This window comes from Nerophis ophidion, linkage group LG19 (genome assembly GCF_033978795.1).
Source record: "Nerophis ophidion isolate RoL-2023_Sa linkage group LG19, RoL_Noph_v1.0, whole genome shotgun sequence".
Taxonomy (NCBI): domain Eukaryota; kingdom Metazoa; phylum Chordata; class Actinopteri; order Syngnathiformes; family Syngnathidae; genus Nerophis; species Nerophis ophidion.
In genome coordinates, this window is record NC_084629.1 from 18,920,340 (window position 1) to 18,933,956 (window position 13,617).

Sequence of the window (13,617 nt, forward strand, 5' to 3'; positions counted from 1 at the left end):
TATTTATTTATTATTAAATCAACATAAAAAAACACAATATACACTTACAAATAGTGCACCAACCACAAAAAACTCCCTTTTTCATGACAAAAACGTCCCTTTTTCATGACAAAGAAGAAAAGAAAAAAAAGGAAAAAAAAGGACCGGAGTTGGAACACACCCTCCAGTCGAAGAACAATCCAGTGGCGCCGCCACTGATTGTCAACGAGATGCTGCAGATTTGCCAACCAAGACAGCACCACGGCATCCAGGGCCTTGAGGAACTCCGGGAGGATCTCGGAAGACAGGAAATCCCAGGGTCAAGTCACAAAGCACTGCTTCCTCACAAGAAAATTCATGGGAAATCTGTGGGATTCCGGGAGTTCTTCGTCTTCTTGAAGAAAAATTAAGTTTTACAGTAAAATATTCCACATTCTAATCAAGTTAAAGGCCTACTGAAATGAGATTTTCTTATTTAAACGGAGATAGCAGGTCCATTCTATGTATCATACTTGATCATTTCGCGATATTGCCATATTTTTGCTGAGAGGATTTAGTGGAGAACATCGAAGATAAAGTTCGCAACTTTTGGCCGCTAACAGAAAAGACCTGCCTTTACCGGAATTCGCAGACGATGACGTCACCCGTTGAGGGCTCCTCACATCCTCACATTGTTTTTAATGGGAGCCTCCAACAAAAGGAGCTATTCGGACCGAGAAAAGGACAATTTCCCCATTAATTTGAGCAAGATTCATGTTTGAGGATATTGATAGCGACGGACTAGAAAAAAATCTAATAAAAATCATATTTAAAAAAAATTTGATTGCATTGGGACAGATGCAGATGTTTTTAGACACATTTACTAGGATAACTATGGGAAATCCCTTATCTTTCTATTGTGTTGCTAGTGTTTTAGTGAGTTTAATAGTACCTGATAGTCGGAGGGGTGTGTCCACGGGTGTCCTGAGGCCAGTGTCTGATGGAAGTCGACGGCAGCAGTATGGACGGCACAAGCTCAGCTGATCTCCGGTAAGTGGCGACTTTTTACCACAATTTTCTCACCAAAAACTTCTGGTTGACATTTGGTCGGGATCCATGTTCACTTGACTGCTCTGATCCATAGGAAAGCTTCACCTCTGGGAATTTTAAACAAGGAATCATTGTGTGTTTGTGTGCCTAAAGGCTAAAGCTTCCCAATTCCATCTTTCTACTGTGACTTCTCCATTATTAATTGAACAAATTGCAACAGATTCAGCAACACAGATGTCCAAAATACTGTGTAATTATGCGGTTAAAGCAGACGACTTAGCTGTGTGTGTGCGCAGCGCTAATATTTCCTAGCAGCCCGTGACGTCACGCGTACACGTCATCATTCCGCGATATTTTCAACAAGAAACTCCCAGGAAATTTAAAATTGCAATTTAGTAAACTAAAAAGGCCGTATTGGCATGTGTTGCAATGTTAATATTTCATCATTGATATATAAACTATCAGACTGCGTGGTCGATAGTAGTGGGTTTCAGTCGGCCTTTAAAGGCTAAGCTGACTTTACAGAAATAAATACTGTATTTTAAGTTTAAATTTGATGTTTAACTTACAAAATGATAACTGTCAAATGGGTGTTTTTATAATGGAAAAGTGTTGATTTCATGAAACAAAGCACTCAGTTTGAGTCGGGATTACATCCCTAAATTTTATTCATGAGTTTTTGGCGAATACAAAAGTCTTTCCTCTACTGAAAGAAATCTCTTGTTCAGTTGCAAGAGTCCATGATGCGTCTCATGCTCATGAAATGGGTGCCGCTCATGCCCATCTCCCTGAAGCTGCGGTACTCGCCGGGCCTCAGGTACATCATCCTGCCGCGGAAGTGGGGTTGCTCGAACAGCAGCCAGTGGCCCTCCATCACCTGGCAGGACATGCAGTCGCTCATGCGCAGACGGTCCATGATGTTCTCGCAGTCCTCCTGCAGCTCGTTGGACCGACCGCTCATGTTCTCCTCTTCGAAGATCTTAATCCTGAACTTGCCTCTGTGCTGCAAACCCAAACAGGAACTTCAGACAAACCGAACTGGAAGCACAAGGCCTCATGCTTGAACGGGAATACCGTGGGGATCATGCGGCAGGACTTGATGCAGTCCCTCATCCCGACCATGCTCATGGAGTCGGCGTACTCGCCCCTCCTCATGAAATGCTGGTTGCCCGTGAAGTTGGGACGCTCGTAGACCATGAAGCAGCCGCTCTCCACTCGGCAGGACTGGCACCGGCTCAGGTAGGAGGACATGTCGGAGCAGTCGCTCATGCACTCATAAGAGCGGCCCTGGAAGTTCCTCTCCTCGTAGAAAATGATCTAGAACAAGACAAAGAACCTTAAAGAGCACTGTCCCTCAGTCAATTGCCTGGGATTGAGTACCTACCCTGCCCATGGTTATAGCACTTTGGTTGGAGCTCAAGACTGAGTCGGCAGCTGCTGGATGTTTACTTTTATACCTGCTCATGTCAGGCGTCCATTGTGCTTAAACCCTGAGCCAGCAACATGCCATAGAAGCCTACTGAGCAGTCGGGGCACATAAGGGTTATTATGTCCTGTGTATTATGTACTGTATGCCTGCACCATTATTGTCAAACAGAAAGAAGCTTCCAGTGCTCCTAAGGCAGGCTGTTCACAAGTTGATGCGTATTTACTTCAATGTGTGACAACCATTGGTCAACTAATGTTTATTTCAGTCCACAGCAGTAGAGTGGAAAAACAAGTTGACTTTATAAGCGTATTTGTGTTTTATTGTAACCATTAAATTATATCCAATTGTATTACAATCTGCAAATTATGTGAAAACACCGTCAGTCAGCCATTTTGAATATTCCGCTCCGAACGCCTTTGGCTATTTCCGGAGATTGACATCACGGTAGTAACGTTTTTGCACTCTGACCATATCATTAGATCCATCATACTGGAAATACGCAAACATTGTAAATCCTAATTGTTAGAAAAGCTTTTTTATGCATTCTAAATCGTAAATGAATAGCCAACAATTGAGTCAACAGATCGAGAGTCTTCTGTTGCACTCATTATACTCTCTAAAAACATCCAGAATACTCTATTTACTTGTCGTGACCCGAAAATTGACCTGAATATTGTTATTATAAGTGTTAACACAGACAGACTATTTTAGCGGCGTATTGACGCTGCTATTGTTGACACACTTAGCCGGCGGCTGCTGCTGCTTTGTTTCAAACATGTTGAAAGTCAATTCTAGATTATAATCCATGCATCTCTCACCTGCAAATAGACAAATGTGCCCACGGACCGACAGGCCGGTCCACTTTCACGTCCCTCGAGATGGTGAAAAAGACGCCAATTGCGGCAACGTTTTCTTACCCTCTCTGATTGATTCTTCATCCAAAAGGAACTATGTGAGCGTCCCGTCGGTCGGCATCTCAGCCAGAGTGGAAATATTACAGTAAGTGTTTCTTTTATTAACTTTTAAAATGGTTAGTTTGTATGTTTAGCACCTAGCAATGCTGCGGATGCTAAGAGTGTCACAATAAAGCTACTGTAGATGTTCAGCACTCAGCTTCTAAAATTATTGCTCATCCTCTTTGTGTTCAGGGTCAAAAATTTAAAGTACTGGATCATCATTATTCCCAAAGTAATCGTTGTTGGCTCTCACAATGTCTGCTTAATTAACATTGTTGTTGATGGGGAAGGGATCTGTTGTTACTCCTCTATGTCAACCGATCACATGACTGGCTTCCTCATTATCTCTCAAAATGGCTCGGGAATCTCAGTGAGATTGATGCTTTGTTGATCATATCTATTTATTCACAAACTTTGTAAGTCTTTTGGTGTCATACATCTGATATATATGATAATAGATTTTATATATAGAAAACCAAGTTTTATATATATATATATATATATATATATATATATATATGTAAAACCTGGTTTTCCACTCTACTGCTACTTTAAAATTGTAGGGTTGTAAAGTTTTAGCATGGTAGCTTGACAGTGTCAAGCAGCAAGTCAATGCTAGATTATTCGCTAATGCCACAAATACATTGACTATTTTTGTATATGTGTTTTTAATTGTTTCCCATATTATTTAACTTAAATCATTTGAACTCTACTTGCCATCATCCAGAATACAGAAAAGTTGTTGCGGTTTGCTAGCATATTGCTTTAGCTCACGGGTTTTGAACCTTTTTGGCTGAGAGAGCCATGAAACCCAAATATTTGAAAATGTATTAAGTAAGAACAGTATGATATTTTTTAAACACTGAATACAATTAAATGCGTGTATTTTAAAGACAAACTATTTTAGAGTATATGAGTCTAAATGTGTTCTTCATAATATGTATATTAATAATAATTGTAAAATTATATAAAGATACTAATATGAATCAATACTTCTAATTATTTTCTGTAACGCCCCCCCTAAAATGAATAATACATTTTTTAAAGGGGTCTTTAAAAGCTACAGTTAACACTTTTTTATGGTCTCCAGAACATAAAATGGTGTTTTTTGGACAAAATGATGGTTAGATTGTTTTTATTTATGTGTTTATGTTCATCATCATGCCGCTTTCTGACCGTTTCTTCACAATGTTTTGTTTTGTGGGCGCTCCTATTTATGTGCCTCCACTTCAACTGTATCTTCTCCCTGTCAGCCATATTGTAGTTTTTAGGGCTTCCATATGGAGTCTACTGACAGATGTAAGTGGGGGATACACGTGCATGTACAAACAGTCTGCCCACACAACAAGAGAATAGAGAAGAAGGAACTTATTGACTAAAAGTTCCAACTACAAAAGCTCTTTGGATAAACCTGTACCATACTGTATATGGATAACTCCATGATGTCACCAATGTGAAAAGCGTCACCAATGGGGCAAAAAAGAAAGTATGAAGGAAGGCAAATTTGTTTTAGAGATATCTCCGTCATGGTTGGACGGTTTTACATGGTAGACTTTGCATGCATTGCAATTCCAAGATGTTAAAGGGGAACATTATCACAATTTTAAAAGGGTTAAAAACAATAAAAAATCAGTTCCCAATGGCTTGTTGTATTTTTTATTTTTTTTTTCAAAATTTTACCGGTCCCGGAATATCCCTAAATAAAGCTTTAAAGTGCCTTATTTTCGCTATCTTCGAAACCACTATCCATTTCCCTGTGACGTCATACAGGGCTGCCAATACAAACAACATGGCGGTTACCACAGCAAGATATAGCGACATTAGCTCAGATTCAGACTCGGATTTCAGCGGTTTAAGCGATTCAACAGATTACGCATGTATTGAAACAGATGATCGGAGTATGGCGGCAGATCGCGAAAACGAAATTGAAGAAAAAATTGAAGCTATTGAGCGAATAGCTATTGACACTATTCGGCCATAGCGTGGGTGTACCTAATGAAGTGGCCCATAGCATGGCTGCCTTATTAGCATCGCCGGTAAAATGTGCAGACCAAACGATCAGGACTTTAGCATCTTGTGACACTGGAGCAACTTAAATCCATCGATTGGTAAGTCTTTGTTTCGCATTAAACGTGGGTATCTAGTTTCAAATGTACATACAGCTAGCGTAAATAGCATGTTAGCATCGATTAGCATAGCATGTTAGCATCGATTAGCTGGCAGTCATGCCGTGACCAAATATGTCTGATTACACATAAGTCAACAACATCAACAAAACTCACCTTTGTGATTTCGTTGACTTAATCATTGCAAATGCATCTGCAGGTTATCCATACATCTCTGTGCCCTGTCTGTCTTAGCATCGCCGGTCAAATGTGAAGACACTTTGGTACATTCAATGGGGGTCTGGCGGCAGATTTCTTGCCAGCGGTGCTACTTGAATCCCTCCCTGTTAGTGTTGTCACACCCTCTGACAACACACCGACGAGGCATGATGTCTCCAAGGTTCCAAAAAATAGTCGAAAAAACGGAAAATAACAGAGCTGAGACCCGGTGTTTGTAATGTCCATCCATCCATCCATCCATGTGTTTGTAATGTGAAAATGAATATGGTGGGTGTGTTACCTCGGTGACGTCATGTTCTGACGTCATCGCTAAAAGACCGATAAACAGAAAGCCGTTTAATTTGCCAAAATTCACCCATTTAGAGTTCGGAAATCGGTTAAAAAAATACATGGTCTTTTTTATGCAACATCAAGGTATATATTGACGCTTGCGTAGGTTTGGTGATAATGTTCCCCTTTAAATGGCAGTAGTGTATAGACCATAGGCGCCAATCTACATTTCTGCCAGTGGGTACTCGGTGTGTGTGTATTAGTGTTGTCCCGATACCAGTATTTTGGTATAAATAAAGGGGGGCCACAAAAAATTTCATTATTGGCTCTATTTTAACAAAAAATCGTACGGAACTTTAAACATATGTTTCTTATTGCAATTTTGTCCTTAAATCAAATAGTGAACATACAAGACAACTTGTCTTTTAGTAGTAAAGAAACCAACAAAGGCTCCTAATTTAGCTGCTGACATATGCAGTAACATATTGTGTCATCAGAATTTTAATTCATTCTTTTATTTTGTCAAAATTATTAAGGACATGTGGTATAAAATGAAATATTAATCTACTTGTTCATTTACTGTTAATATCTGGTTATTTTCTGTTTCAACATGTTCTATCCACACTTCTGTTAACATGTAATAATCACTTATTCTTCTGTTGTTTGATACATTACATTTAGTTTTGGAGGATTCCACAAATTTGGGTATCAATCTGATACCAAGTAGTTACAGGATAATACATTGGTCATATTCAAAGTTCTCATGTGTATCCAGGACATATTTCTTGAGTTTATAAACATAATAAAAATTAATAAAAACAAAAGATTTTGTGATGTTAAAAATATCAAATTTAATCATCGTAGTATCGACTAGTAGTATCGACCTCCAAAGACATGCACCCGGGGATAGGTTGATTGGCAACACTAAGTTGGCCCTAGTGTGTGAATTTGAGTGTGAATGTTGTCTGTCTATCTGTGTTGGCCCTGTGATGAGGTTGCGACTTGTCCAGGGTGTACCCCGCCTTCCACCCGATTGTAGCTGAGATAGGCACCAGCACCCCCGCGACCCCAAAGGGAATAAGCGGTAGAAAATGGATGGATGGAGTATCGACTAGATCCGCTATTGTATGTGGTATCATTAGACTGGATGTTAGGTGTAGATCCACCAATGGCTTTTGTTTATCTTGTAGCGTCCCTGAAGAGTTGGTGCTACAGGGAACTCTGGGAATTTGTTCTGTAGTGTTTCTGTTGTGTTGAGGTGCAATTATTCTTCCAAAATGTGTTTGTTGTTGTTGTTCAGTGTGGTTTAACTATATGGCACATGTTTATGAGAGTGTTGGCATTGTTCATGATGCCACCCTTAGTGTGACATGTATGGCTGTTGAGTAAGTATGCTCTTCATTCGAATGAATGTGGAGTGCTCAAAGTTGAGATAATACTACAGTTATTTCTTAATTGGGTACAATTAAATCTTGGATAGACTTTGATAATTATAGGCAAAATAATTAGTGATTGTAACAAATGATTGTAACAATGACCAACGTCGTCAGCAAAGTTAACATCCACAAGATTGATTTTGCAAAAATGTAATCAAAGATTGAAACCTGCTATCAACCCCACCTGGGTGCTCGGCATTGGTTCGCCGCCTATGGTTATAGACTACAGCGTGTTGCCGAGCCAGGATGTAGTTTTTGCCGTCAAGTGTACAAAGTATGTCTAGATTGTTGCATGTTTGTTAGTATTGTTGACATGTCGATAATTTATGGACCACCTCTTTCGTGCAAATCTGTTAGTAATATTTATTATTTGTGATGAAGGTCCCAAGGTTATGGCTCAGACCCTTGCCGGCGGCGCTCGTCCGTCTGTGCGCTCCAGTGGGCGCACCACGGGACGCGCGCGTCTCCGCCCTACAGCGGCCGCCAGCTGGAATCAATCACCGCGCCTGCCCTTAATGAAAGACCTGCCTTCATAAGCGGGCACAACTTTGCATGCCGACGCCGGAGTATAGCCTTCTGTACCTTCCCTGTGTCCATCCTCGAGTCACGCTGTGTGTCGTGTGCGTCCGGATCTTCCCTGTCTTCCTCGTGCTCTTCTGGTTTTTGACTCCTCGCTTCGGCCCATGGACTACCCTGCCTGTCTTGCCCTTGTCGGACTGAACCGCGTCTCTCAACACGCACCTCCAACACTTTGGTAAGACACACTCCAGCTAATCTACACACATAGTCTTACACCATATACACTTGAGTTTTTGTCACACTTCATTCCCCTTGGTTTATTCATTAGTATTGTTTATTATTTTTATTATATATATATATATATATATATATATATACATATATATATTTACTTTATATAAAAATATATCTTTGGACATCACTGCCACCTGGTGTTAATCTGCCGTCATCTCCCCTTAGTTAAACACAACACCTAATAGCTAAACTACGCATGTAGTTTACCACCATCAACGCGTGAATGAGGAGTGCAAGATGGGATCTTACTTCTCTTTGAAGTGCTTTGAGTGTCTACAAAAGCGCTGTATAAATCTAATCTGTTATTGAAAAAGTTTGCTTTCAATTATAAGTGGTCCGAAAGATACGTTGTCTTTTGTGCAATACTAAGATTTTCAAATACTACAGTAGAGTAATAACTAGCAGGCAAGTGGCATTTCTAATCGCCGACTTGCAATACGAATGCCAACCGTCCCAAAAACTGAACTGCCCCATATTTAAAATCAAAATATGCATTCCGTATTGAGGTGTCCCGTATTTTTATTACCGGATGTGATTGGCCATCGTAGGCATGATGTTACCGGGTTGATTTAGTGGCCTAATGAAAAAGGGTATAGCCGCAGTCACAAAGGGTGACAACAACGCAAGTTAACCGCGTCTTGAAGATACAGCCACAGTGGCACTGACAACACAAGAGTGGACACTTGATTTGTAACGTGATCCAAGATGGTTATTGCAAACCACCATGGTTTTTATTGTTCCAGAGTTGAATGTATTGCTTTTTCGGCTGATTATATGCAAGCCTAACCCTAACCGTAACTAATTTTCAGCAGTATTTTTTACATTTATTTCTGATTCCCATTCCCATGTCTCTCCAGCTTCAATTCCGTCCCATGTGCTTAAAATAGCAGTAGAGTGGAAAAACGAGTTGCCTCTATATTGAAGGGGAACATTATCACCAGACCTATGTAAGCGTCAATATATACCTTGATGGTGCAGAAAAAAGACCATATATTTTTTCAACCGATTTCCGAACTCTAAATGGGTGAATTTTGGCGAATTAAACGCATTTCTGTTTATCGCGCTGGAAGCGATGACGTCAGAATGTGACGTCGCCGAGGTAATACAGCCGCCATTTTCATTTTCAACACATTACAAACACCGGGTCTCAGCTCTGTTATTTTCCGTTTTTTTTTACTATTTTTTGGAACCTTGGAGACATCATGCCTCAACGGTGTGTTGTCGAAGGGTGTAACAACACTAACAGGGAGGGATTCAAGTTGCACCACTGGTCCGAAGATGCAAAAGTGTCTGCCGCCAGACCCCCATTGAATGTGCTGGAGTGTCTCCACATTTGACCGGCGATGCTAAGGCAGACATGGCACAGAGATGTATCGATAACCTGCAAATGCATTTGCAACGATAGTCAACGAAATCACAAAGGTGAGTTTTGTTGATGTTGACTGCCAGCTCATCGATGCTAACATGCTATGCTAATCGATGCTAACATGCTATTTACCGGCGGTGCTAAAGCAGAGATGGTACAGAGATGTATGGATAACCTGTAGATGCATTTAATGCGAAAAAAACACTTACCAATCGACGGATTTAAGTTGCTCCAGTGTCAAAAGATGCGAAAGTCCTGATCGTTTGGTCTGCACATTTTACCGGCAATGCTAACGCAGCTATTCGGCCATGGTATGGCTATGAATAGCGTCAATAGCTATTCGCTCAATAGCTTCAGTTTCTTCTTCAATACTTTCATACTCCAACCATATGTTTCAATACATACGTAATCTGCTGAATCGCTTAAGTCGCTGAAATCCAAGTTTGAATCCGAGCTAATGTCACTATATCTTGCTGTGGTATTCCCATTGTTCGTTTACATTGGAAGCACTGTGTGATGTCACAGGGAAATGGCCAGTGTCTTCGCAGAGAGCGAAAATAAGGCACTTTAAAGCTTTATTTAGGGATATTCCGAGACCGGTAAAATTTTGAAAAAAACAAGCTACTAGGAACTGATTTTTATTGTTTTTAACCCTTTTGAAATTGTGATAATGTTCCCCTTTAAAGCTATTATTCATATATATCTGATTTATGACACCAAAACGCTTCCAAAGTTTGTGGGTAAACAGATATGATCGAAACAGTATCAATCTCACAGAGATTCCAGAGCCATTTTGAGAGATAATGACGAAGCCAGTCACGTGATTGTGTGACGTTGCGTGAGGAACCACAGATCCCTTTCCCATCAACAACAATCCTAATCAAGCAGACGTTGGGAGAGCCAACAACGATTACTTTGGGAAAATTGATGATCAAGAACCTTATATTTTTGATCCCGAAGACAAAGAAGATGAGCATTAAGTTTTAAAATCACAATGATGGGTGCAGTTTCATTGTGACACTATTAGCAGTAGCAGCATGCTAAACATACAAACCAATCATAATAAACCATTATAAACAAACACCTAGTGTAATAATTGCATTCTCGCCGGTATGTCGACTGACGGGATGCTCACATAATTTTTTTAGGCCTTTTTTTATTCATGTGAATCTATCAAAATCCTCACAAGGAGTTAAAAAAAAGTTCCTGCTGTAAACATCTTTTGGGGTCTTTTTTGCCATCTCATGGGTTGTGAAAGTGGACCAGCCTGTTGGTCCATCGCCACATACTAGCAGGTGAGAGATGCATGAAATATAATCTAGAATTTACTTTTAGCAAGTTTGAGACTAAGCAGCTGCGATGAGGTGGCGACTTGTCCAGGGTGTACCCTGCCTTCCGCCCGATTGTAGCTGAGATAGGCGCCAGCGCCCCCCGCAACCCCGAAAGGGAATAAGCGGTAGAAAATGGATGGATGGATGGAGACTAAGCAGAATCAGCTGTCGGCTCAGTGTGTCAACAATAGCAGCTTTAGATAGCATTAGCTCACTGCTATTAATGCACCACTAAAATAGTCTGCCTGCGTTAGCGCTTGTAATAACAATATCACTCATATTTGGTTAATTTTCAGGTCACGACATGGAAATGGAGTATTCTGGATGTTTTTAGAGAGTATAATAAGCGCAAAAGAAGACCTTCCATCTGCTGACTCAATTGTTAGCTATTTTTGTACAGTTTTGAATGCATAAAGAAAGCCAAGCGTATGTGTTCTTGTCTTACATAAGGATTGTGAATGTTAAACACCACATCTCTTTACATTTTGTGTATTTCCAGTATGACTGATCTAGTAATATGGTTAGAGTGCAGAAGCGTTACGACAGTCACGTCAATCTCAGAAAATAGCTGAAAGTATTCGGAGCGAATTTTCAAAATGGCTGACTGAATTTGTGCCATTTTGTGACGAATAAACTGAGTTTTTTCATACTTTGCGTGTTGTAAATTAAATTGGATATGTTTTCATGGTTACAGCGCAGCCCAAATAAGCAAACTTGTTTTTCCACTCTGTCAGTACTTAAAGTGGGCACAACTTGGAGTCCTGAAGAACCAATAACCAAAGTTATTTTGTATTCATGTAAAAACGATTAAGTAGTGACGTCAAAAGCGAGTTTCGCCTCAGTAGCCAACACGCATCGAGCAGGCTCTTGTCAGTACAGCAGACTAAAGTGAGTGTAATGTACGTCAGTAAAAGTTTTGCACAATTGAACAATTTGTTTCCCAGGTATTCGTATTATTCAAAACCAGTGCATCTAATTGAAATCTACCTAGAGTCAAAGAATGTGAAAATACGCATGTAGATTGTCAGTCATCGGGTCATATAATCCTCACAGGTTGAATGGAAGGAAGTCTGAAGCATCTTCAACAACAACAAAAAAGACTAGTTGCCTCAATTCCACCTTTGTGGAAAGTAGAAAACTCCTTTCAGACAAATTAAAAAATTAGGTCGACCAGCCCTGCAAGGTGTCCCTTATTATTTTTTTCCAGGGAGTTGGCAATACTAGTTGGCAACTAGCATGCTTATCGCTAACTGGCAACTAGCGCCGCTAGCCGCTAGCTGGAAACTGGTGCGCTAATAGCTTACCAAAGGCTATCACTCTAATCACCACCTAGGAACCAGTGCTGGTGATTGCTAGCTGACAACTAGCACCCTAATCATTAACTGACAGCTTGCGCCGCTAATGGCTACTAACTAGCATGCTAACATGACAATAATAATACAATTATTAATTTTACATTCATGTTTCTGAACTACGTTACACTGTGTTGGATCAATGTTCATGTGTATCTAAAGACATTTGAATGTGTGGAAAAATGTAATCAACCAAAAATTTCACAACCTCTGCAAATCTCTTCCGAGTTGACCCCTATTGAAAACCTCGAAGTTAATCATTTGTTCATGAAATGAATCCTCGCACAAACACCTTTCATTCATGAATTATAAAGCATTTATTGGCATGAATCCATTACACATTTTTTCCACCTGTGGCTCCTTTCTCTCTTGCCTAACAGGTCTCCATGATGCGTCTGATGGATCCGATCCTCATGTCAACGGGACCTGTGCCCATGTCTCTCATGCTCCTGTACTCTCCAGGCCTCAGGTATAGCATCCTGCCTCGGTACTGGGGCTGCTCATACATTAGCCAGTGGCCCTCCATCACCTGGGCGGAGAGGCAGTCGGACATGCGCAGGCGGTCCAAGATGTTGTCGCAGTCGTCCAACAGCTCGTTCATCTGACCTCCAAAGTTCTCCCTCTCGTAGATCCTCATCCTGAAAGGGCCTCGGTGCTGCAGATTAAGAATGTTAAGAGCTTTCGCTAGCGGTTGCTGATCGGAATGTTCCTGGCGTTCTTACCATGGGGATCGTGCGGCAGGAACGGATGCAGTCGCTCATGCTGATGCCCATCAGACGCTGGTTGTCGGGGTACTCTCCCCTGCGCACCAGCATCTGGTGGCCCAGGAAGTTGGCCCGCTCATAGACCATGAAGCAGCCGCTCTCCACCCGGCACGAGTTGCAGCGGCTCAAGAAGGAGGTCAACTCGGCGCAGTCATTGCTGGTCTCGTAGGAGCGACCCTGGAAGTTTCTGTCCTCGTAAAAGATGATCTGGAAGGGCAAAGAACAATAAGAATCGCCACTGCTACCTTTATTGTAGAGAACTGGCTTCCCTCTGGCTTACTCTGCCCATGTTCGCGTCCGATCCTGTCCTCGATTGCACTGCTGCTTCTCTGCCCGGCCGCTGAACCTTTTATAGGCGTCACGATATTCAAACGATCTATGGAGCCATTGTGCGGAACATACTTACTCAGCAGCCTCTGATGTTTGTCCAATCGCTCTGTAAGTGCTTATTATTCCACTGTATGCATCTGGTCCGGTGCCAATTGTGACCCGCTCTCCTATGGAGCGAGGACGCTTCAACCAGGCCTCTATTGTTTTCGCTCTGCCG

At 41.2% G+C, this 13,617-nt stretch overlaps 2 protein-coding genes across 2 annotated transcripts; both read right to left on the bottom strand.

The window, feature by feature from the left end:
• Window positions 1-1,695: 1,695 nt before the first annotated feature.
• Window positions 1,696-2,419, bottom strand: LOC133538111 (gamma-crystallin M3-like). The gene is made up of 3 exons (XM_061879431.1): window positions 2,393-2,419; window positions 2,083-2,325; window positions 1,696-2,011 (listed from the first exon to the last, which is right to left on the bottom strand). The coding sequence occupies exons 1-3, from the start codon at window positions 2,399-2,401 to the stop codon at window positions 1,733-1,735; spliced, it is 531 nt and encodes a 176-aa protein (XP_061735415.1). The 5' UTR covers window positions 2,402-2,419; the 3' UTR covers window positions 1,696-1,732.
• Window positions 2,420-12,636: 10,217 nt separating this feature from the next.
• LOC133538109 (gamma-crystallin M3-like) lies at window positions 12,637-13,459 on the bottom strand. Its single transcript, XM_061879429.1, has 3 exons — window positions 13,351-13,459; window positions 13,029-13,277; window positions 12,637-12,961 (listed from the first exon to the last, which is right to left on the bottom strand). The coding sequence occupies exons 1-3, from the start codon at window positions 13,357-13,359 to the stop codon at window positions 12,680-12,682; spliced, it is 540 nt and encodes a 179-aa protein (XP_061735413.1). The 5' UTR covers window positions 13,360-13,459; the 3' UTR covers window positions 12,637-12,679.
• Window positions 13,460-13,617: the final 158 nt, after the last annotated feature.